This window comes from Lepidochelys kempii, chromosome 18, assembly GCF_965140265.1.
Source record: "Lepidochelys kempii isolate rLepKem1 chromosome 18, rLepKem1.hap2, whole genome shotgun sequence".
NCBI classification, from domain to species: Eukaryota; Metazoa; Chordata; order Testudines; family Cheloniidae; genus Lepidochelys; species Lepidochelys kempii.
The window spans coordinates 9,802,170-9,827,964 of NC_133273.1; the positions used below are offsets into that span (position 1 = coordinate 9,802,170).

Sequence of the window (25,795 nt, forward strand, 5' to 3'; positions counted from 1 at the left end):
TCAACTCTCTCTCTTTTTTAAATTTACTTCCAATAAGACTGAAATATGATTTGAACCAGTTCAAACCGGTAACTGAATTGGTTTTTTGGGTGGCTTGAATTGAAATTAAACCCAAATACACAGAATGCAACTGAACTCAAACCTGAATTGAACCAAAGTAATTACCAGTTCGATTCCCTGCCCCAGAGACAGCACATTTAGGAAACCGGGCATCTGCTAAGGGGGAGCACAAAGTTTGTGACTACCACAAGTTTTAAGAGCCCTCTGGTGGAAATATATTCCCCTACTTCTCACTTAGTTCTACAACATCTGGAAATCAGTGGGATAGGCCTTTACATGAAAGCTCTATTTGATTAAAATATATGGCTTGCCTAATTGCAAAGCCCAAGCTTGGGAGGATTTTCCTATTATGATAAATGGCAGAATGTCTGCACTGGTGTTTTACTGCACAGCGATATATCACAGAGTACTTCTTCCTGAACACAGGGAAAGCTCAGCTTGCAACAGACCAGCCTTCATCCAGCAGTGCAAGTGTTCCACCTTCACTATTTATGTATTTCAAATCTGAATATCAACACACACATCTGCAGTGCTTTAATCTGAAATCCCAGGCTAAGTTTCCCCCCCAGATTTATATTCTTCCCTTCCCACACCTCCAGATGTGGATAAACTATAGCTTGTGAGCCAGCTTCCTTCTCAGCAAACTAGCACTTCCTTGCGACGTACAACCTCACTTAACAAAAAACACACAGGTTCTTTGTGCATAATAAAAGTCTCCAAAAGGCACCTGTTAGTCTTACCTCTAAACTGGGAGCATCAAAGCTTTGCCCAACCAAAGGCTATTTTGACTATTTGCCAGGAGCCTGAAGGCTACATCTATTTTACTTAAACTGGAGCAGGATTGAGCAGGCTGCTCTTATCTTGAATAAAAGTGCAGACTGCTGAAATCACACCTCAGTTCCCCCCACCCCAAAAAAAACATTGCCCGTCACACTACTCAAGCATTTCCAATGTGTAAAAAAAGGCAAAGCCATCATGTCTGTCAGAAACTGATACAACACACAGCATCTGCCCAGATTCAGACTTGAACATGTCTGGGGTTTACTTGTATCCACTGGAGGACAGCATTTGACCTGAATACAACTGGTATTTTTTCTGTTCCCTGTAGGAGCTGGACCTTTATCTGTAAGTTAAAGATGGCCTGTTTCACTTTCAGCTGTGCACTACTTCCTTCGGTTGTTCCCAGTCAATGCAGACTGCATATAAGTGACCGATTCACTCTGTCCCTTCCTGAGTTGCAACCTCAGCCCTCATATTTACTGAAGCCTGCCAATGTTGGATGTGAAGCTGGAAGTTACTTCCTCCATCCTGGCCTGCACTGCCTCAATTTGGAGTTCTCTTGAACTGCGTCCAAGCTTGTCTTCAGAACGTACAGTGCCTGGGACTGCATCCTGGTTTAGGCAACTGCAAAAATAAAGTTTTCATGCTGACACTTCATGCCTTTTGGGGGAGGACTCTGGTGATAAAAGTCTATCTTTTCTCCTTTCAGTCCAACAGAAGTCTAGTTCTGCAACGAATCAGAGGGCGTGTCTGATTTGGAAAATAAACAGTTATTCTCAAACTAGAATACACCAGACCCTCACTAGAACGCAAGGCTCAGGATCCATGCACGGGACCGCGTTATAGCAGGGGCTGCGTTACCATGGATCCCAATTTAAATACTTAAATTTGGGATCCATCACCGCGACGGTGCTATATGCGAATCCGCGCTATAGCAATGCGCGCTCTAGCGAGGGTCTGCTGTATACATTTTTCAGGAATAACCTAACTGTGACCCTTCACATAGATAAGCAGTTTGGACAGCAACAGGATTCTATAGCAGAAACGCAGAGAACCACTCTTCTAAAGAAAACACAAAAGAGTCCAGATGAAGGCCAAAAAAAAAAAAAAAAAAAGCAAGGAAGAAATCCGGTACAGGACTTATATGGTTCTTGTGCTGGGCAACAGTACTCCGCCAATGGGAAATGACTGCAGAAGAGAGGTACACGTGAGAATGGAGAAAGAAAACTCCCTGACCCCATTGTCCAGGCATGTAACAGTAATGATGAATTGGCCACATCAAGAGTAACCTCAGGCACAGTACAGACAACAGGAATGGGAATTAGTGAGGAGCAAGCGTTTCCATTCCAAACTGCACATGGTTCCCATAGCACAGCACCATAACATTTCAATGTGAGACCTGCCCAGCTATTTGTAGCTGCCAGAGCGGGTAAATTTGGATGCATTACATTAGCTGTTCCTTTGCACCCGCTTCCTCCACCGAGTTAGTCATTGGTGGAAAGTACACAATTTGTGACAAGGAGACCAAATTGGTTTCAAGCTATGACTCTCGGTAGAATTCCCTTTTGAGGCATCAAAAACTTCTCTGCCATCAAATCACAAGACAGAGTATTCTGGAGCTAGTGAACACTTAAAAGGTTGCAGTGAAACAAGGACACATCTGCTATTCTTGTTTCAGGCCTCAAGTTGGTCAATACAGTACTAATTTAAATGGAGAGTTAACCAAAACAATTAAATAGCCGAAGTTATTTCAAAACTATACTGGTGAGCCTAAAATATAGTGTCTTGAAAATGTCAGTGAAAAGATCCAATTAAGGACCTGATTAAATTAAAAACATGATTTTACATGTTGAACTTTATGGTAGACTACAAAAAGCCTACCAAGGAAAATATATAGTGCTGTTCCTAGGCATAAGATACCCCTTTAGGTGATGGGATACACAGGGTTTAAAGCATGAAGAGAAAAGTACTCTAGCTGACAACTCCAGCCACCTTAAAGCAAACTGCTTACGCACGATACCCTAGACAGACATACAACTACCTCAGAACTCCTGCACACACAGCATGCTAGCTCTTCAGAAGAGCCTAAATATTTGCTGATTATTCATTTGCACTGGATTCTGACAAAGCTATTTTACATAAATAAAGCTACTATGGCATTTTCAGAGCAAAAAGTCTGAGACCTGAAGCTAACTTGAGTTTCAGAGTTTTCCATTGTTTGTATAGAGGTAGTGCATCATTTCCCTAGTGGCTTTTTTATAGTTACTTACATTGGACGCAGGCCTCTGCTTTAATGCATCACATATGAATTACATGGTCTGCTGTTAAAATGACGACAGAAGCATGAATTTCCTCATTAAAGCTCAGAGAGTGAAAGTCAAACCAAACAAAGCCTAGTAGTGCAGGCCAAGGTGTACTGAGGACAATCACTCTCAACAGGCTATTGTTTTCCTTGGCACGAGCTGTCATGCAGTGCAAGGCCACGGCCACGGCCAAATCCTTGGTCTCCATTTCACAGCTAAGATTGAAAGTATTAGGAAGGCCTAGCGATAATTATTTGTCCCAGTGAGCATAATCAAGGCATAATTACTATAAAGATTTTAAACAGTACGTAATGCACAACTGTCTCCAGATGCATATTTTTGCTTTCCCATCAGTTTCTTCTGTAACATCAACATAGAAAATTCATGCAGGTCTATGGCAAATTTTTGGTGCTTCCAATAGCAACACAGTGCTTCAGTTCTGCAATGTGGATACATGTCCCTTTCCCCCTTCACACCTGGCACAGACAAAGCAATATGAACTGTTCTATTCATTTCAGAGTATGCATTGTCTGCCTTATCACAGGCACTGTGTGTTTTGGAGATTCTCATTGTGGAGCTGAATTGCTGGCCACCACCAGTATTTCCATTAACCGCTACTGCCCATAAAATGTGCCTTTGACAGCAACACTTATGACTATTTAGACAAATTGGACACCCTGCTTTCAAAAGGTTGATCTTTTTCTGCAAAGGCAACGCAATTAAAATGCTGGTGTGAAGAACCAAGAATTAAAGGGAAGGATCAATAGGATTTGTTTTACAACAGTCAGGTACAGTAGCAGCCAAACACTTCTATAAGTACTGTATGTTTGAAGTCTTAGGAAAAATGCAAAGAAAGTTATTATAATCAACAAATGAAATAATCCTACAGAATACAGGATTAATCTCATAGGCCAGGTTGGCTTTAGATAGAGACATTTTTATAATTCAGCCTGATCTTGTAAGGGCAGGCAGGAGCAAAATGAACAAGTCCATCTGTAATTATGTAAGATCTAACTTAAAGGATATTAATCAGGAAAGCATGTAAAAGTAGAAGCTGTGAAAATTCAGCAAGCCCACTTCAAACACAGCATTAAAAGACTGACAAGGAAACCCAAATTCCTACTGAATTTATTCTTTTTGTTAACAACATTACTACCACCAAGAGAAACTTCATATGGTAACAGGATAACCATTGAAAAGTGTACTTGTCTTAATGAATTGTGATTGCAGGGAACCCCAGCGTATACAGCACCTAGTACAATGGGGCCTCTAATCCTGATGGGGGTTTTTGGATGCTATTGCAATACAAACAACAAAGGACATGCCTTGAGTTTGTAAGGCTCTGGGTACATCTACAGAGGGATTACAAAAAAGAAGAAAAGCAAACCTGTAGCTGGCCTGGGTCAGTTGACTCTGCTCACCAGGCTCGGGTTCCAGGGCTGAAGGAAGATAGCTGTACAGACAACTGGGCTTGGGCTGGGGACCCTGTGAGGGTGAAGAATCCCAGAGCTCAGGCTCCAGCCCGAGTTTGACAGTCTAACAGCGATTTCTAGCCCTTCAACCCAAGCCCCATGAGCCTGAGTCAGCTGTGGGTCTTTTATCCCTTCGTAGACATGTCCTCTAATGCTCGTATATTGTAGTACCTGTCTGGTAAGGCTTCCTCCGAGGTTCATGGTACCGGAACCAGTTTTGTTAGTTTGCAGCCATAACATCACCGTGGAGGTCAACTTGTAATGGGCAGTGCGACCACTGGACTTTTCCTGAAGGGGAAGAGGAGAGAAAGAAGATGGAGAGACAAGTTAAAACATAAAACCTAAAAGATGGCAAAGCATGGGGGAGTCACATAGCAGCCACAGGATTGCAAAGCATAGCTGAATGGCCAGACTGAAGCCAATGTTTTATATTTTAAAAATGCTCTCTCTCACACACACACACACACACTTACTTTCCTAAAGGCAAATCTAGTTCAAGCAATTTACTCCCTAATGCCCCATTTTTATTACTTAATTAGTGATGTTTATCTGCAGACCTTTACATTAAAATAGTGCATGGTTACATGCACAGAAAACAGCATATTTTCAGTCTTTCTGGGATCCTTTTGATTACAGCCCTGACTTATCTTCATCCAAATTGCTTACGGGACTTCAAAAATTAACAGAGGAAAGGTTTACACAGCCCCAACACAACACTGCATTGTTCAGCTGAGCACCTGTACGCCTTTATTGTCTGGAATTAACTGGCTTTTGTTTTCATTTAGGAATATCAGCTGCCTCACAGGATGTACCTGAACTTCCACCACATGAATGGAATCCCAGCATCCCTTAATCTTCTTTGATCCGTCTCCAGCTTTCTTAATAAGGATCACACCAGCAAAGCCATGATCCAGATCCCAGAGGTAGACCGAGGAGACTCCACCTTCAAAATACCTGCAGGAAGAGAGCCAATAAAGATCCCAGATAAGCAAGATCCCAGATTCCAGAACGTTTTTTTTAAACTGCTGTTGAGAGCCTAATAGATACCCAAGAACTTCAGTTTACATAATTTTACAGCATTCATTTTAATAAAAATGATGGTACTTTTCTCTTAAGGAAAATAAAAAGCTTACATTGGTTAGTGAGAAATAGCTATTTATGGATGTCTATCCAACTTGAGCAAACAACTCCTCCGATTCCAATTAACTGCAACAGCTGTTACAGAGCAAGCTACAAATCAGCTGAAAGTAAGGGCTGTATTTTATAGTGTAGTTTTTCCTTCTCACTACTGAGTGTGTTTGGGAGTTCTTTATAGTAAAGTCTGCTAATTAAGACAAAAGGGAACCAACAGGTGGCTTTATGCTACAGTCTGAAGTTTGTGTAAAGAAAGCTGACAATTTTGATTTATTGCCATCAGAGTTAGACTGAAACCAAAGTTTTTAGAAACGAAGGGCCAGTCAAACAGTCTACAGAGGACTGTTGGGCCAGCCAGAGTGACCACCATTGATGGTGCCACACCAGGCATGGTGTAGTGAAGTTTCCAGATCTGGCTCAATCCTCTGAATACACAAATCTCTGGGGCGGCCCTGCAGGCTGTGCCTAGTGTCCATGGACAGTGAGTGTATGGTGTGCTGGAATGTTTTTGTCCATCCCAGCAACATGGCTGAAAAGAATGCACCTCTGCTTTTGAATATGATAAGTGATTGAAGGAAGGCCAGATCTCTAGGAGATGACATTTTACACAAAGTCAAACCAGTTTATGTACAGGATTTGGGACTGACCACGCATATAGAATGTGTCTAGCCACTCCAAGTCTGCTTGTAAGAGGTTTCTGACCCATACAGCAACACAGACATGGATTGCATGCAGGAGGCTGGTACTTTGTCTGATGCCCACACTTAACGGCTGATGTAGGCCAATGATCACCGGGGTTCCAAGTCACCTTGGAGCAGCTCAGGTGGAATACCATCAGGTCCCGCAGCACACCCATGCCATAACTTTTGGATGGGTGTTTTACATTTTGAGTGATGAAGGATCAGTGTTTGTCCATGGATCAGCAGCCACGTGCTTTGCCAGGTCTCATAGCTCCAGACAGTCAGTCATCGGAAATGCCTGGTTCAGCACATTTTCATAATGTGGCGTTGTTTTCCTTCTGTCTGGACCTTGTCCACTGATGAAAAGGGAGAGCCATCTGATTTCGTGATGGGAATGTTAGAAGGCTGTTTATGGCTCCACAGGCTGATGCAGATTGTCGTACTTCAAGCTGGCCTCTTCTATCTCCCAGAGAGTTGATGTAGATCCCACGGTCACGTTTTGTCGTGGCCCAGAAAATGTCTTTCAGCCATGTACTTGGACATCTTGCTTGTGTGCTTCTGCCTTTCTCGCTAATATATCAGAGACCTTTTCAGAAAGCCAAGGTTCCTTACATGACCCTCTGAAGCTAACTGTTCCATTGGTGGACATGTAATATAGCAGTATGTATACCACTCCAGGCAGGCACTTTTCATGTTGTCCGAGAAGGTACTGAGGGCCACTGGCTAGGTTTAAATATTAATCCACCTGGCATCCTGCTTGGGAGCAGGTATAAACCAGGGAATAAACCCAGAAACATTGAATTCCTTTTTTTTAGTGGCCAAAAAGTACATTCTTGCAAAACTGTGAGAACTATGAACTCTGTAAAACCCCACACCTGCTCTCCTGCTGATCTAACTGCTTTACACCTTTTGTACCACATTATACATGTGGTGGATGAAACATCTACTGTAAAGTAAACAGATATAGTAGGGATTGGGGAGCATACGGTTTACTTTTTGCTTTTAGCAGACTGCTAGACTGTAATCCTATAGCATTTTAGCACAATTACTACAATTCCTTCAACCCAACTTAGCAAGTGTCAACAGTGAATCTCAAGCTCTCCTTATGCAAGAGATGTAAAGCATGAATATTCTCCCACAGCATGCAGAAAACTGAGATTTTAGTAATTTAACTACTACGCAAAGAATTTCAGTCCCTGCTTCTCTTAACTTTGTACTTATAGGTTTTTCCATGACTCACACAGCTATAAGAGTTCAACACTCATATCATAAGGCTTAAGATTTGTCACACCATTTAATAGCATGATTTTAATTTGGCTTTTGTTTCTGCTTTACTGTTTAACTAGTCTCTCATACTGCTAGCTATTAGTCATGACAGGACCTAATGTGTATACTACCAAGCTGACTGTTCATAATAGTGTGGTTCTAATGCACTGTCTGCTGTTCACTCAGTCTGGTGCAAGTATAGGAAGCTGAAAAAGCCAAGAGACAAGTGCTCATATAGCTATTGACATCTAGTTCATTTTATGAGTGCTCTTTATTCATATGCTCACCATGTACATTTATGGGTGTACACAATATCAGAGAATCCATGTTTTGAGGAATGCAAGAGCAGATCATGCAAGCATCTGAGAAGGCTGCTTGAGCGGTAGCCCCCACATTGGAATAGAGGCTCATAGCCAAGGGAAGGAAAAAGTCATCCAGGTTAAACAGTTTTGCAGCCCTAACTTTAACTGCCTTTTGAGGAGCATGTTCATTTAAATTTACAAGTGATTTCATGTTTCCCTTCAGCAAGAAAGGAAAACCCCACTCCATTATTGACAAAAATCTTTTTATTAACTGCATTCAAAGTTTGATTCCATGTGCTGTTCATTTTAGATCTCCGGATATATTACAGACAGTTCCAGAAGTAAAATGTGTCCTCCCCACCCAGTGCCCACAGAATAGTGTGAACAGATAGAAAGATTATTGTAAAGGAATATGGCCTACTCTGCTCAAATATTCTCTCTGCATCTGTAGGACACAAATCAAAGCTTAAAAAAACCCACACACACACACACAAAGAGACCCCTGTGCTGCCCAAATTCTTCCTTATGGCACATATCTACCATCATACCAAAGAATGCTGAAGACTGGGAGACAGGTATAAACAGTTAATTCAATACCACAGCAGTTAGTGTCCAGTGAGGGACCTTCACTATGGATCAGCAAGCTCAGATTTGGCATTTAGTAACAAAGAAGCATATAGTACTGTCTTATGAAGTATTGTTATCCAGAGACATTACCCCTATTAAAAAGGGAACACCTTTCAACTGAGCAGACATGCGAAGCCAGAATTCTGTTGGGTTACAAAAAAAACCCTCACACTCTCCTGAAGCATCTGGGAATGGATTGTAACTTCTGCATTGATCAGTGTGCCTTGCAGTTCCTCAGAAACCTGAAGTTCCAGCCTGACCGATGCGTCCTTGGAGAAGAGAGCAGAAAGGCTTAAAGGCTAGAGAATAGAACCTACATCTGCCTCCATAGCAAGTGTGCTAAAAATCATTGAGGGTGAACTGACAGTCAGTGAGATTACTTAAGGGTATACAGACAGTTTCCCCATTATACATTTTATGAGCTTGCTATGAGCCCGAAACATTAATTAAGAGAAGGACTACAACAAGGTTTTTTGGAAATTTATTCTTACCTACTGTACTTTGATCTCAATGACATGAAACAGGAAAAAATAATTTTTATGTGGCTCACATTTATGAGATTTTACATAAAGGCTTTTGTGGGTATTTTAAGAATGTGCTAAAATGTTGTTTGAAACCACATAAAACCATCTGAAGAACCTCCCGCCAGAACTAACAGCACACACATGGAAACACTTTAACTAGTCTTTGTATATTTAATGAATCAAATATAGTATTAATATTGTTTTAAATACTAACATGCTATTTCAATAAAGTTAACTTTGCCACAGCCAGCTTCAGTATCTTGAGACCCAAACGATAATGCAATCAATTGAATGCAGTCGTGTTTAAGGGATAAATGTTAGCTGTGTGCTTCACCAATATTTGATTATTCCAAAAATTCACTGGTTTTCCTGAGAAGAAAGTGTATATCACTGATCAGAAGCACTAGATTTCAGCCCAAGTCACATGGAGACTAAATTTTAGGTTTCAGGTTCTATTCCTCCCTAATCCGTTTTTATAACCCATACTGATGTGGGACATGTCTGATAAATACAGAAACCCAGAACAACATGCTTAGAGAACATTTCTTTAAGCTTACTTTCTCCAGGAAAAATAAAGATGATGCTACAGGTTAATTGGCTACTACGTAACAGAAAATTGGACAGAGACTGGCAGGATTTGAAATCTATATTTGTAAGCATGGATTTGCTGCACAAAGACTGGACTAAATCCAAGAAAGCTTTGTCAGCCACAGATAAGACAGAGGAACTTAATAAAAAACTAAGCAGAAAGGTAGGCAACTGACTTGGAAAATTCTGCTGTATGACATAAACTGATGCCTTCTATAACGAAGAAAGGAAATGCATGAGTGAACCGGAAAGCAGGACCAGGTCAAGGGAACTAAACACAGTGAAGAACTGGAATCTACCAAGGGGCTCCTAGAACTGCTAGAACCTTCTTCTTTGAGGTGACAGTCTACATGAATCACTACTCTTGATGTATGCCCCTCTGAGCTTTCTAGATTGTTGTACCTGTAACTGCAGTGTTGGGCAGATTATTGTACATCTTCCTCAGAAGCATCTGGTTGCTACTCACTGTCAGAGAGAGGATACTGATTAGATGAACTACAGGTCCGATTCAATATGGCAATTCCTATGTTTCCGTGCAACTTCTGGTGCTTTGCAAGGCTTCCCAAATGTGAATACATTTTTCCAAAGCTAATAAGAATAGCTAGGAACTCAAGACTTCTTCAGTTTAAGGACTGGATATCTCCGGATTATTCTTTGGCTTGGAGGAGGGGGCAAGATTTTGCAGTAAGAGACTACTTAAAAAAAAAAAAGCATGTTGGTTGTACTAGCCAGCCATCGCCTTTATTAGAAATCAGAAGGCCGCACTGCTGGTTGACACACTCCTATATTATGGAGGCTTTAAGGGGTAACCAACCTTCAATAAAGAATGCTGAAACTGTTTCAGAGACTTAAAGTTCTGTTTCAGGAAATATTTACTGTGCACAAGAGGTAGATCCCTGGAGTTACTGAAAAGGCACTAGATCCAATATATCAATAACTCTCGCCATCTAAAGTTCAGAGTAGCATGCCATTTTTCATTGGAACCCCTTTATAGTTTGAATGTCGTGGTCAGGTACACAGATTTTATGTCCATTACTCTTCAACCACAGAATTCCTGGAAAAAAAGTCTTTTTACACAAAAAATGTCACACTTAAAAAAAAAATTACTTTTTTTTTTTAAAATGACCTACTTTATGAATGTGAGAATAAAAAAATATTTAAGTTGAGAAATCCAAAGCTTTATGAAGTGTTTGAAGTTTGTGTGGGTGGACACATAGGATGGAAACTTGTTTAAGGAACTCTAGAGAGTAAAAGCTTGGCAGAACAAAGCTATAACTTCAAGAGAGTTAGGTTGGGGAGGAAGTTTCCCTTCTCCCCAATAACACACCCTAAAAAAAAAGGGGACAGATTGATCACTTTCTTTTACCATTAAAGACCAGATTATTAATGATGTTGTTTGGTGGCATTGGAAAGCTCTTTCACAACACTTGGTATGAATTTTGGACTAGGCACTGGTAAAGTGAGTTTCCATCACACTGCAATGAAAACAAGCTATAGCTCTCAATTTCACTAGAACCAAGTCACATCCATAAAAACACTTGGGCATTTTCCAGTGGGTAATCTAGTGCCAAAGACAGCGGGTGGGTTTTTGTATCTGGCTCACGACTTTTGCAGCACAACATTAAGCCACAAAACCCAATGCCAAGTACCAATACCATTTGTTTATGAAAACCATTTTAAAATGTTAAGTGGTGCTTTAGACTGGATTTGGTAAAGTGACACTGTTCACTTTGATTTTTTCTAGATATTTATATAGATGCTTCTTGCAATTGCAGAGTGTAACAGGAACAGCTGGTCAGCACCTAGAAGTGAGTCTAAGTCTCTTGATATAGATAGAGGAAAGAGTCCTATTGTCTCCCAAAAATGCTTTTGAGCATTCATCTACAAGCATTAAAATCACCACCAAAAGGGCTGCTGTTTTCTGGCAGTTCTAATGGGTGACTGAATACCACAGGGAGGAGCCTATTTGAAGGCAGAAGTTTAACTGGCTGGTAGGACACATGACAGCACAATTTTCATCATGTACCTCCCCCACCCAAAACCAAATGTTCACTTGCATTTTTGCTTTTTAAGTATAAAGAAAATGGCCAGTTTCAGCAAGTCCATTATTCAAACTGACTACATATTACTAGCTCATGGATGGAAAAAGATTTTAAGGCTACAGAAAGAGCTCAGTTTTGTCATCAGGTAATTTCACCGTTGACCTTCTCACGATCCCAGATTTACGGCAGCAAGAAAATACAGAATACTGTTCAACAATAAAACAAAAGGCATGAGAATGCACAGGACAGTTTGAGATGGGAAAAATGAGCAGGATATAATGCTTTTTACTGGCTCAATTAGAGACGATTCAAAATTCTTTTATTCCTTTCCCCTCATCTCACACACAATCAGGAACGTGGCCATATGAAGTTCTTTAAGGACGTTCCCTGAATACAAGAAAAAATAAGATGTGTGTGTCCTCAGTCCAGATTAATGAACACGTCCCAAAATATGCCTGCGGATTCTGTACAGGTATTTTACAGAAATTATTTCCAGCACACACAGGTGCAACAGTCCTATGAGCAAGCATACCAATAAAATTAGGTATGTGTAACTTCAATGCCAGTTACACTTAACTGCACATCTGGACTGCGGCTGGATGACAAACTGCAAGGAGAGCTATGAAGACTAATAACGCTGCATGTTAGGACAACAGTGTTCAAAACAATGGAGCAGCTAAAAGTCAGAAGTGGCTTAGAATCCTGACGTTTGTGGCTTTCAATACACTACCATTGTCAAAAGTGACATTCCCCATTTAAAAGAGGCAAAGAGTCCTGGGGCACCTTATAAACTAACAGACGTATCAGAGCATAAGCTTTCGTGAATACCCACTTCGTCGGATGCATGTAGTGGAATTTTCCCAAACATTCAACTGTACTTAGTGATTGAAATGTCATGACCAAAACCTCTTTGAGAAGTCACCAGCAAACTACCATTAGCCTCCAACACAAAAGACTAAGTCACCTTGTAACACCATGGTCTATCTCCAGTTACAGAAAAAGCTCATTAAACCACAGGTGGCAGAGACCTGCTTGCAAGCCTTTCACCTATACTCAGTGTGACCAACAGCAGGCCATTCTGTAGAGAGCCCGCTGCATATTTAATGAAGTCGCAGACAAGTTTTACATTATGCAAACTACAATTGCTCACACATGCTGTTCCAAAATAAACTAGAATGTCAGTCTCTTAAGAGGCAAACTGCAGAGGTACACAAAGGAGTCCTAGACTCATTTAAACAAGTAGTTCAGCACCTAGACCTACATAATGACAGGTTTCAGAGTCGCAGCCGTGTTAGTCTGTATCCGCAAAAAGAAAAGGAGGACTTGTGGCACCTTAGAGACTAACCAATTTATTAGAGCATAAGCTTTCGTGAGCTACAGCTCACTTCATTGGATGAATCCGATGAAGTGAGCTGTAGCTCACGAAAGCTTATGCTCTAATAAACTGGTTAGTCTCTAAGGTGCCACAAGTACTCCTTTTCTTTAGACGTACATAGTTACAGAAAGGGTCCTAGTGGAGGCAGTGCCATAATCAGGACGGGGTGAGTGGGGCAGCTGTCTGGGTGCAAAGCTGGGAGGATGGAAAAACAGTTCGGGAACACAAACATGCTTGTTCGCCTTAGGCACTAAAATGCCTAATTACAGCTCTGTGTGTAGGTCCCAAAATCTAAATACAGGTAAGTGCCTTCCTTCCCTTTCTTCAGGGAAATTATCACAAATACAGTACAGGGGTAAACAGCTTCAGATAGCAGTCTTGTGACAAACTACAGCAAGATACGCTGAGTAACAGGTCTGCAATACGTTGATAGGAATTAGATCTTGAAGGCTCTCAAACGATTTACACCTTTACAAACTAGGCTGGAGAACTCTGAAGCACTACTGGCTACTCCACCTGCTATTTGGGTGTGAATCTAGGAAGTGCAGGACAAGTCACCCTGCTGCTTTAAGGAAAGATGCAATAAACCTAGAGTTAAGCCTCCTTAAATTCACCAGTCATTCACCTTTACTGATCTACACAGAACTATCTCTGTATTTCAACTTACCACTTGGGAACATGTTATTTTTATTTGAAGCATAAAACTGAATATTAAAATATATTTGGCAGAAAAGATGGGAGGCCTAAAATAAACTATTTCTTGTGCATGAGGCATTAAATGTACTGAAATCATGCTTGGCACAGATATTGTATGGCATATTAATTCATACATCAAGTTTACTCTAGCCAGTCAGGTTACAAGAAGGACTATTATTCACTGATGAGTTAGCCTTTTAAGTAGGGTTGCCAACTTTCTAATTGCTGAAAACCAAACTCCCCTCTCCCCCACGCCCTTCCCCCATCGCTCACCCTCCCACCCCCGCTCCCTCTGCTCCAAAGCTGCAGCCTGACACCAAGCCTGCCTGCCTGCCCACGAGATGCAGATAGGAGACCGCCCTAGCTGAGTAGGGGCTGACATGGGTTGATGGCTTTGTGCCACTTCCTCCCCCTGCCCCTGGCCCCTCCCTCCCCCCCCCGGAGTAACTGAACTTTTGGTGTCAGGTCATGCTAGGGGTCCCCTTTTTGACCAGACTTTCTGGTTGAAAACCGGGCACCTGGAAACCCTACTTCACAGTCTGATACCAACTTATTCATTAAAAACACAGCATACTTTTAAAACGCTGTGGGAGAGCTTTCAGAGGTGCAAATGGCAGTGTAGTACTCAACCTAAACTGAAAGTATCCTCCACCACTTTCTAGGTTCCTGCCTCCACCACTCTCCAGGCTCCCCAGTCTGGATCATAACCATCAGATAGTCCAAAGGCCAGTTTCAGATCTAGTTCCTTTTTACTGTGTACAGACCTGTAGCTCAGTGTACCTTGACTTTCAAATGGAGTTAGGAACCGTAATCTGTGCCTTTGAAAATCTCCCCTTGTACTTTTAAGAATAAACTGCTCTATTCTGAGCATACATGTATATTCTCTAACCCAGATGCAGATGTTCAGCAATAAGACAAACAGCTATATGAGCCAGAAAGTTTATCATTAATCAGTCTCACTATCTTGTTCTGATGCATCTGTCTGGCCAAACATTGTCTTGAAGGGGGTGTCAAGAGCTTTGGAATTATCAAACGACCAGCTGCACCTACAAATGTATGGCGATAAGCACTCTAAAGTGGCTCAAGAACGGGGACCTAGCAGTATTAAGGGGTGAGAGTCACTAAACATCTAAGCTTGGGTTTTCAAAAGAGCCTAGGGGAGTCTGGAATTCTGATGGACGTCAGGCATCCAACTCCCTGAGGCTCTTTTTAAAATCCCAGCCACACAGACGGTAAAGCTGTAATGTTCAACAGGCAGCATGGTCTTTTGCAAATTAAGTTTGTCTTAAGGAATCAAAATTTTTGTAACTATCACAAAATTAGAAAAAGTAAGTGCCATTTCAGGTGGAGTTCAGTAAAACATTTGATTTTGCGCTATAAATTCTTACTTCAAAAATCATTTCAGATTGGTTTGGACAGGAACATGTGGCTCAAGAATTGGCAAAGAGCACATACAATACAGATAACCGTGATTTAAGAAAGTATCTAATGGCATATGCACAGACTGGTATTAGGTCACTTCTTAGGTAGTGTTAGTGTCTTATTAATGATTAGCACATTAATATGTACACAGATTCTGCTGAAGAGAGAGGAGCTCAGAACACCAACCAGAAATAAGCCTATTGTTAGAGAAACTGATGGGTTCTTTCTCTGAATTCTAACAGTGATGAGAGGCTGGAAGCATACATTTGCTTAGGGGAAAAAAAATCAAAAGTAAATGCACACATCTTGATTAAGAGGGTGACTGGTGGGGCATGAGGGGAAGAGGATATAAAATAACCCATAAATAACTGAAGATTGAAATACCAGAGAAAGGATTTCAGTGTGATAATGAGGTAGCCAGTAAGAACTGGAGAAAGTTAAATAGAAAATTTAGTGTGAATATTACAAAAGACTTCCTGATAGTGAAGAAGGACACTATAAAATGGTTTCTTAAGGAAGTAGCAGAACTTTCATTGCTTGGGACACTGAAACCTACGCTAGCAACATGTGCTCTGAGGCCAATGCTGCATCAGCAGGGATGACCTAACAGGACTTCTCCAATTCTTGTGTTCAGATTTTAAGACACTAAGGATAGTGCAGCAAGGGAACCCAAGGGAGAGAACAACTCTGATGAGCATGGTCAGAATGCTCAAAGGTGCTTTAGAAGAAATTCTGCATATAGATGCACCAAAAATGAAGCACTGCAAAAGAATCAGGTCAACAGCAACTGAATGATGTTTCCCAGTATGCTCATCTTGCTTTCCTCTCTCACCCCTTTTAAAACTCATCCCAGCCTGCATAATTACACAGACTAGTGCAAAGCTGTCTCTTATTAGGCTTTGAGCTGGCTAAAAGCAAGTTAAGGAAGGGACCCTGATTCGGCCCTAACTGCATGCTCTCTGAAGAGTTTGCTGGCATAACTGTCCTGTTTTTAATTCTGTAAGCATCTGAACATTAAAGTGACTAGCATTTTGGTGATTTAAGCTGGTCTTACGAGATGTCATCTTGTACTTATCAGTCGGACCCAGAGGCAAGACTCATGGGTGACATAATCCTGATGTCACACCCTATTGTGCAAAGCCCCAGCCAGCAGTGGGATAGAAAATCTCAGGTTTCCTTAGTGCTGGGATGCATAACAAACACATCTGGATTCAATCTGCAGAGCCCTCACTGTGAAAGCCACAGTAACTATCATGCCTGAAGAGAAAGCCATCACAAAGGGCTAGTAAGCATTAATGAGGAACAGTGAGCTAATGGTAATAAAGTTACTTCAAAGCTTTCCATGGTTTTTAGTTTGGGAAAACTAGGTTTACATCTAAACACAGACAGAACTCTTACATAAAGAGCTCACAGCTGCCTAATCACTTCAAGAGCTGAAAATTACACCGCAGGCTGGAGAAATCTGAGCTTCAGTGATTGTACCCCCCCACCTCCAGTGCACGGTATTGGTGGTTGATGTAAAAACTAAATACTAATTATGTCTCCAACACATGGTATACTCTATTTCCTTAGTGGAATCAGGATTGCTCCTCATACAGGAAACTCAGCTGGTTAAGCACACATGTAAAAATGTTGCAAGTGGTGGCATATTAGTATTTCTTTCTGGTAGCACCCAGAATGCATTAAGTATTTTCATTCAACAAGTTTCCCAATAGGCTTTACAACAGAGCAGTGCCTTTAGGAGGCACTAACTTAGTAGCAGCACTGCAAATGAGCTCATATAGGGGTAACATGGAAAAAGGCACAGCCATGTATGTGTGAAAAGCTGACCAAGTAGGTTCACAAGGGCTGGCAATATTCCCTCTAATTTTTTATATCCATGTGCAGAATCAATTTTATTATGTGCACCAATATGGAGGTGGTGTGTGACCAAGGGGTTCGGAATGTGGGAGGGGGCTCAGGGCTGGGGCAAAGGGGGGGGCTGGGGATGAGGAGTTTGGGGTGCGGGAGGGGGCTCAGGTAGAGGTGAGGGAGGGTGAGGCCTCTGGCTGAGGGCTCTGGGGTGGAGCCAGGGATGAGGGATTTGGGGTGCAGGCTGCCCTGGGGCTTTGACAGGGACAAAGGCGCCTCTCCCTGCCTGCGCAGCCCTTCATAGCCTGCTGCGCAGCTATGCAGCCGTGCAGCTTAGAGGGAACTTAGGGCTGGCACCATCAATAGAACAAAGTGGGTGTAGAAAAGCGGGATAACATAAATGTGTATGAGAAGCAATGGGAAGAGTTTTGAGGATGTTTACAAGAAACTTGTATAAAGCCAGTGTAGAGATTTAGAGAGAGGAGCTGATGCACACGGTCAAACAACAAGGAGAACTATTATTTGACTTCAGCAAATGAAGTCTGTACAATACAAAGTGATTAAAACGACAGGCAAAAAGAGGCTGCACTGTTGACTCTAAAAAGAACGGTACGATATCAGCTTACCTAGGTCAATGGAATTTCATTGCTGTTTCTGACCAACAATCACCTCAATCCACCTACTAGGAGTTTTATATCTATGTAAAATCATATGTATAGGGGAACTTGGTTGTAACACTTCTTCCTCAAGCTGGAAGGACAAGAGTAGTGGGCACTTCACTTGGGCCACGTCTACTATACTGAGGGCCTCTGTAAATCCATGATCTAAGATCTCTATGGCAGCAGTATCGGCAGCAGCACAGTTAATACAAACTGAATGCTTGAATAAGTTACTCCATTTTGGACACTAACCAAGCCTGCAATTCAACAGGATAGCGGGCGCTATGAAGTGTTACTCAGCCAGTGCATTTTCAGAAATGAGATGATTAAGACTATGAGAACACTTTGTGATCTTCAAGTTGTCACAAACAAGGACTTAACAGATCCTATTTAACCCAAGACCGACCAAAGAGGTTCCCTAAAATGGAACGTCAACGTTTAAACTTCTCCCATGTTACTGAACTAGCCAAAGGCTGCCAAGACTCATCTTCCTGAAATCATTTTCTAAAAAAAGCCAGACAAGAGGCATCTTTCCACAGGGAAGTTATTTTAATTCACTTCAGAAGCCTCTTCTTCCTAACAATAAGGGATGATTAGATTACTTAAAGCATTGATTATCTCCAACCCTAAACAAAGGAACGTGGAATGTAAAATAGTTACAGTACATGTATCCAGACTCACTGGTCCTCATTATGCTTTGATTTCAATCAATTACACATATGCCCGTTAAAGGCAATAAATTACAACCACATGTTTGAAGGAATATTCTTCTCAGTTTGGGAAGTGGAGAGTCAAGGATTTAACCGAATTGGGTGAGATGCTAGACTGCATATGGGAGTAATAAACTAATGAACAAAAGGATATTAGGGCATTAGCTTTAGGCAGTATAAGTGTTAAATCTGGCAGCAAGAGATCAAAACTAAAGTTACCATTTCAGCAAAAGATCTGCGTTTCTGTGAAATATATGGTTTTAAGATTATTAATTGTATGGTATGTATGTGCTAGGGATTGAATTAATACCAAGTTTACTTCTTCAGACTCAAGTTGAATTCACTTCTGGTTTCCACAAGTGTTAACCCAACCCTACCTGCCTGGCAAAGTGTTCTCTTTTCCCCCCTTGGTTTCTCCCGGATTTTATAGATTTGTGAAATTAACATGCACCAACAACTGTCTGAAGAGTCCTGTGAGAATTTAAATTAAAATCAAATGGAACGGTCATAACTGGCAAGGAGAGAGGAGTTTAGCACGGCTGAATGAAGTAATGATATGCAGTTATGAAGGATTAAACAGGAATAAGAAGGCTTACTGACAGAAAAACTGGGAGACTGTTTCACAACAAGGGATATGGGGCAATCCATGGAATTATTTAAAAAAGATTGGACAGGGCACCAGGTATACATGGTAATGAACAATTCTGCAGTGGCTACATAGACTGAATATTCTGCAACCTCGTAGTATCTTAATGCTCGAGATTCTACTATTCTAAGCAATTCTATATGATTTTGTAATACAAGCTTTATCCAACATGTTTTCAGATTAAAGTGCTGACATCAAATGAATTGCCAATAATTAGTCTACGGAAGACCAAAATTTAAGACTCTGACATTAGTGAACAAATAAGAACAGATTACCTAACAGATTATTTATATAAAGCCCTAACACTGTTTTCCTGAAGCACTTCCCAAATAGTATCACCACTTGCTACATAGGTTCTGATGGTTCATTCATGTAGGTGACTTGTTCCGCACCTGCATATAAAGGGTTAGAACAGTATTCTAGAGGATCTAAGGTGTAGGCTGAGCAGTCTGCCGAGAACCTTAAGAGCAGCCAATTCTTTAAACAAAGTCTGAGCTGAACTTCATGCAGTATTATTGTTAATTTAAATTAATAAAAACCAAACCTCAGGAAAGGGGAGAGTCTGAACTCTACATCCTATTGCCTGTATTTGAAAAAGAACCTGCTCACAAAAGCACTCAATTCTTCAAGAGATGCATATATTTCTCTTCCACCCTGAGAAATGACATTGGAATAATCTGTCCGAAATCTTTTAAAACCAGGAAATAAAGCATATGCCATATGGAACGAACTCTGAGAACCGAGGTCTTAGCATTACTTTGGGCCTGGTCAAGAAGAGCTTTGCTTTCATCCAACCTATTTATTATTCTTGCCTGCAATCTCCCAGACTGACTGGCGTGCAGTCAAGCCTACTACATTGTCTGACAGCAATAATTCCAGACAACTGCTTACTAATGATACAACTTCAAAACTCAGATTATTCGAAGATGACAGATCTAACCCAGAATTCAAATTCAGAAAGCACTAGGAGAAGACAATATGGTTCCCAATTTTAAATCATCATTCAACATCAGAGAGAGAGCTCTACAAGAGTCTTCTAATCTGTGCTTCCTGGTATGCTAGCAGCATCTCTGGTGGGATTTGCAATATAAGTAGTTTTGCTGTTTTAAGTCATCTACACAATTGATCTATGTTGCCATGATGAACAAGTGCATTGCAGCATCTTACTGTCATTGAGGGCTATGACAAATGACCAAACAACTTACGTTACCTTGAGAACTGTGAGCAAGAGGTACCTAAAACTAATCATCAAAGGAAAGTGCTGGAGTTAAGATAAAGCAACGAAGTCCCAAAGTGCTTGTGCAAACCCCAAGATGAACCCTCACTATGGAAGACTTTAACTGCCTGGGGAAATATATACTAGAGCCTGGAGTTCTCATTAAAATTCTTCTCTCAATTTTTTTTTTTTTTTTAAAGTTCAGAAATTATACTTGATGTTTAAATTTTATATTAGCTGTTGGTAACATGTCTGTTACCCCTCTGGCATAAACATAACAGCACAACTGTTTCAGGCTGCACTTTCAAGTACTGCATATAAAATATCCTCTAAACTGGAGGAAGAGGGAGATGTTTACCCTTGCCTGTTGAATGACTGTTGCAATACACTCAGCATCTGCTCTAACAATCCCAGAGGCATTGCTGTCATCAAGGAAGTTCTGGGGTTCCCTTCTCATCATCTGCAATGCAGAAGACAAGCATAACAGTGCAAGCAACGCAAGATACCTTCACAAGTGTGGTTTTTGTTTTTTGTTTTTAAGTTTGCCACACAAAGCGTGGCTAAAAGTTGTATCACTTGAACAGAGAACCTGTCTGTTCAATGTAACAGACATTCTGAAGTGGTGAAAATGAGTTTCTAGAGCATCATTCAAAGCATTTTTGTATATTTCCTGCAACTTGAAAAGTATTACTAAGGTGTGGTTCCTTTAGAACATGAATTTCCCCCCCCTTTTTTTTCCCCACACGCAAGAGAGGCTGTGTCACTTCAATATAAGACAGCACTAAGACAGTCAGCAGCCTATTCAGGTTTCTCGGTTAACACACAATAATTCCAAACCTGGTTTGAGACATTTTACAGCGTTGGGAGGGGTCTGCCTTTTACTGGGAATGTATAATCACACTCGCCCAGTGTATTGGAATTGCTGCACCATTCAGGACTTGACCAATGCCACAAAAAAGCACTGCCAAACCAGAGGGACCAGTGACACCTTCAGTCAGGTACTTCAAGAATCAGAGCTACTTCTGGTTTTCTCATACGTGTGCAGCATTTTTTTTCCCCAGCTATACCAGACCATTAGAACTGCATCACCGCGTCCTATCATATTGCTTTCCTCTTTCAGCTCTCCTCACACTTAAATTCCCATGATTTCAGCAGCTGTTACAGTGGTAACTGCTGGAGTCAGAAGCAGTATTTATTCTATCTGAAAGCTTGAAATCCCGAGTTTTCCAGTAGTATGTATTGTTCACATCAGCTGCTAAAGTCATATGCAACTGAAGAAAGACAAGAGGCTGTTTTTTAAAAAGCTCCAGTCAATCTGCCATGACTAGGAACATGTTGGCAGGACCTGTTTGGAGGCCAGCAGGATCCGTGAACGCTGATCAGAAATATTAATTTTTAGTTATGCATTTTTTAAAGTCAGAGCAATCGTGGATTGCTAACAGCCAAACCCAGCTGTGTGTTTAAGGAAAATTCAGACTCAAGGACTACTGTAACAAACTACCTATGCTGTTGACATCTCTCCATGCCTGCTTCAGCTAAAAAAAACAATTCCAATTTCAGGCATAATGAACATTTACAATGGTCACGTTTCCCGGTCCCTGTTTGAAAATTCTCCCTAGACATAAAGGAATTTTTGCATAATTCAGGAAAATAGAAGCCATACTTTTCTTCCATCAGTGCACTTCTGAGATGATCATAAAGTTCCAAAAAGAGTCCTGCCTTCACAGCCACTCTTATTTACTCTGACTGCTCTGCATGTCAGTGTGTAGTGTCTCAGTCGTTTCTGACTGATGACATAAGAAAGAAGTCTGCGTAAGGAATGCCTCACACATCCCCTCTAATAACGAAGCCTCTCTAAAAGTTGGCCTGCCAAACTGAAAGATTAACTTTGAATGCAATTTCCTTTCATCAATTTTTTTACTTCTGTAGATTATGTTGTACCACACTCCAAACCTGTTGCAGGACGGTTCACCTAAATATTAAAGAAATCTGTGTTGTGTGTTGCTTCCTGCAGATTAAACTTGTTTTGAAAGGTAGTAAATCCATCTGATGAGACAAGGGTACAATTAGGACCACCTTAGTTCCACAGACCAATTCATTTTCATCTTTTTAGGATCTGGTCAGCAACTAGAGACTTCTCTTTGCTGGAAAAACATGATCAGTGGATTACTAGAGTCCTTATTGTAGTAAGTAATTAACAGCATCTATTTTCAACAATGTTAAGTCACAACTTGCTTTCATATCAAGTTAAGTGTAGTAATAAAACTATGGATGCAGTTACAGTTTTAATCTTGGCTGCTGGGATGCATGGCTGAAGTACCTTCAACTCAAGCAGTAAAATTCTTGAAGTTTTTTTATTTTAATTAAATATACATGAAGAGAAATGTGGTTAGTTATTTCCAATTTCATGCGCATACTGAATACTCCCTGTAAAAGAGTATGATTGGCCTCAGTTTCCCCATATGAATGATGGGCATGACACTTCGTGATGTGTACTTAAATCCAATACTAGCTAGTCAAACTGTAACAGCTGTGTTACATCGTGTTATTTCCCGAGAGTGACTATGATTGAGTATCATTGCATTTAACCTGCAGCACTGCAATATGCAATGGAACTAGCTAACTAAAATGATTGGTTGAATCAGTGGGGATAATCCCAAGCATCCAATAATGAGAGCTGTTCAGACTTGATAATCTATGTTTAAAGTAACTAAAAACATTCTCCTCCCTTCAGACTTAAACTACAGGGGGCAGAGATACATTTTCCGTGCAATGTCGTTCCAATGGACAATTAATTCAAAGACTTTGGTATCACAAATTACTGTAGTGTTCTTCATGGTTATGCTCTCAGAGTCCTCTTGATGAATGAAGAGTTTGATAGGTCACACTTACCTAAATAGCACTGTATAGACAGATACAGCATAATAAGTGCAGACTTTATGATCTTTCATTTTAACTGAGTACAGTCATGGCCTACATAGTGCATTACAGGAAGCACAGATAGCAACATCTATAGTTAAGGCTTCCCAATACTTCCCATTATAAGACCCTACTTTCACTTGCTAATAACTTACCAAACTAACCTTTCTGGCTGAAGTTTCACATGCAAAGTGGTTTGTCTCAAGCAGATAGTGTTTATTTTAAGTTTCAGAAAAAAATGGTTTAGCCATTTCCAAGAACAAAATTAGGGAAAAATACATGGCTTTACCCACATTAAAAAAATTTTTTTGCAACCATTATGTTTGAGAAACTAGCACTACAATACTTTAGAGCAGGAACTTGAAATTTGGAAGGGGTTTGCCTGTATGTCAGGGATGTGCCCTTTGTTATCCCTCTAGAAAAAGGCCCCAACTTGCACAGATGATAAGCCTCAGAAAATTTTCAGTTTGCACATGCTCAGCAAAGACTTGTTAAGAAGTTTGGCAGCTAAATTCTCTGAAGATATCCTCCAAGCTCGCTGGAGGGGCTGAGAGCCGGACTTTTGCTGCAACTGTTGCTCTCAACTACTGAGGATCGCTGTGGTGCTGGGGTAATAGAAATGAGAGCAATGAGCGTGCTCTCAATGCTTCCCCTACTGCCACCCAGGCAGACTGGAATGCAGAGGGGACAAGAATTTGAGAAGGGTGGGGCAGCAATAGAGGGAGTAGACTAGGACCAGGAGTTTAGGAGACAGGGATGTAGACTAGGACTGGCTGGGCAAAGAGTGAGGGGAAACTGGCCAATGTGGGGAAGGGGCAACAGAGATCAGACAAGGACACGGGGAGAGGAAAATAGTTTGTGATCACGTAATTAAAGATTGTACCATAACGCACAAGTGGACTGAATTTAAGTTGCACGGTCAACCTTAATTCTGGCATTTCCTAACTTTTGAGTGCTTAACTTTGTAACTATAACATTCTTTTGATATGTGTGTGTGTAATATAAAAGTGTTACAGAACATGAAGTCAAAACACAGATTTGAGAATCTCAGTGGTATTCTACAGAAGGCTACCCTTTTTTAAAAGCACCAAGATTCAATATTTTGCCAGAGAAACATTGATAGCAGGTCAGATGAACAAAAGAAAGGAAGTGGTCAAGAACTAAAAATCTTTACTTTTTGCCTGTATTTGTTAGTGCCTGAATAGTCTAAATATTAACCATGGTAAGTAACTAAGGCTGTGTTTTTATCACTGGCTTCTGGTAACACGTCCATAAGTCATTGACATTTGCTCACATACTTTTTATAGTAGTTAGAAATCTCCAATAATATAGCATTTATATTTCAGTCTACTATCTATGCGTGCACGGTGAAATTAATAGAATTACTATTTACATCCCAGCAGTGACTAAGAGACCATGGACTATACAAACCCCTTGCTAAATCTGATAATAAATCAGGCCCTATGATGAAAGGGGAGTTAAAACCCAGTCCAGCCTCAGCTTTCAAAAAAGTTATTCAGTAAGAAAAGCGATTTAGAAATGTTGCCACTAAAACCTTAGAGAGACTGTCAATTTACTACTGCTAAACTGTCCCCCGACAATAGTTTTTCTACATATGATCTGGTAATTCCCACTTTCCAGGCACGTGGAATGGAAAGTAATGGAGAATTAGCCAGTCTAGCCTGCTGGAGTCCAGAAAACAGGGTATTCTACTTTGTTTCAAAGTTTTTAATGGAATTCTGTCTCTACTGATGCGAAAAAGGAGCACCTGACCGTTTGGATACAAGTCTTTCTGAATGACCCTTGCACAAACAGCAAAGTTTAAAAAAAAAAAACCCACACAACTGAATATATTTCAGTATGCCTGCAAATATTGTTTTACAAATGGATGTACAAGTCACTTCAAGTCTCTTTAAAATTTACTCTCTGCTGTTGGGATTGGTTTTTTTTCCAGAGGACTCAGTTTTGGAGGGCTGGGAGAAAGAGGAAGAGCAGATGGCTTAAGACTGAACCTGATCAAGACAAATAAGAACACAGGTCATTCCAGGGCAGGACTGCAGTTAGAAAAAGAAATGCAGGTGTGCCAGGAAAGAATTCTGCCCCGGTATCCCCTTCAGAGCTTGGCTTCAGTAATAGTTGAAATGTTTGATCACTCCTTACTCTACTAATGTTACAAATGGATAAAATATATCGACAGTCAATAAGCCTTTGTGTGCCCTTCTACCTTCAATACACACTCTCAAAGGCTGCTAGTGAACGTATTTCCTAGATTCAAGATATGTAAATGATGGAAGCAAAGAAAGCAGAGGTTTCTACATGGTAGAATTGACCTACAAGTCTCTGTACTGGTCAAAGGCATTGTTGGCTTCCACCTCCAGCTTGCGCAGGCGAGCGGATGGCATGGCACCGTCTTCTAGAGGAGGATCGTATTTGTTACTCCATGGTGATCTGTGGGGAGGCAAAGAGGGGAAGAAAAAAAAAGAAACTTAGATAATTAAGTCAACTCTGAAAGGCTTTGAGAAG

General features: G+C 40.8%; 2 protein-coding genes across 4 annotated transcripts in view; one reads left to right on the forward strand and one right to left on the reverse strand.

Moving 5' to 3' along the window:
- The window catches only part of SLC66A1 (solute carrier family 66 member 1), a 44,827-nt gene extending 39,408 nt beyond the window's left edge, over positions 1-5,419 (forward strand). Inside the window, exon 10 of the mRNA XM_073316781.1 lies at positions 5,401-5,419. The gene's annotated coding sequence lies outside the window, so the exon portion shown is untranslated. The remainder of the gene's footprint in view (positions 1-5,400) is intronic.
- Positions 1-25,795, reverse strand: part of CAPZB (capping actin protein of muscle Z-line subunit beta) — a 110,131-nt gene that overhangs the window by 13,415 nt on the left and 70,921 nt on the right. For 2 of the 3 annotated variants that reach the window (XM_073316784.1, XM_073316782.1), the window contains exons 4-6: positions 25,607-25,720; positions 5,428-5,569; positions 4,787-4,903 (exon numbers count right to left, since the gene is read on the reverse strand). In XM_073316784.1, coding sequence (XP_073172885.1) covers positions 4,787-4,903; positions 5,428-5,569; positions 25,607-25,720 — 373 coding nt within the window. The remainder of the gene's footprint in view (positions 1-4,786; positions 4,904-5,427; positions 5,570-25,606; positions 25,721-25,795) is intronic. The other variant, XM_073316785.1, reaches the window with a different exon arrangement.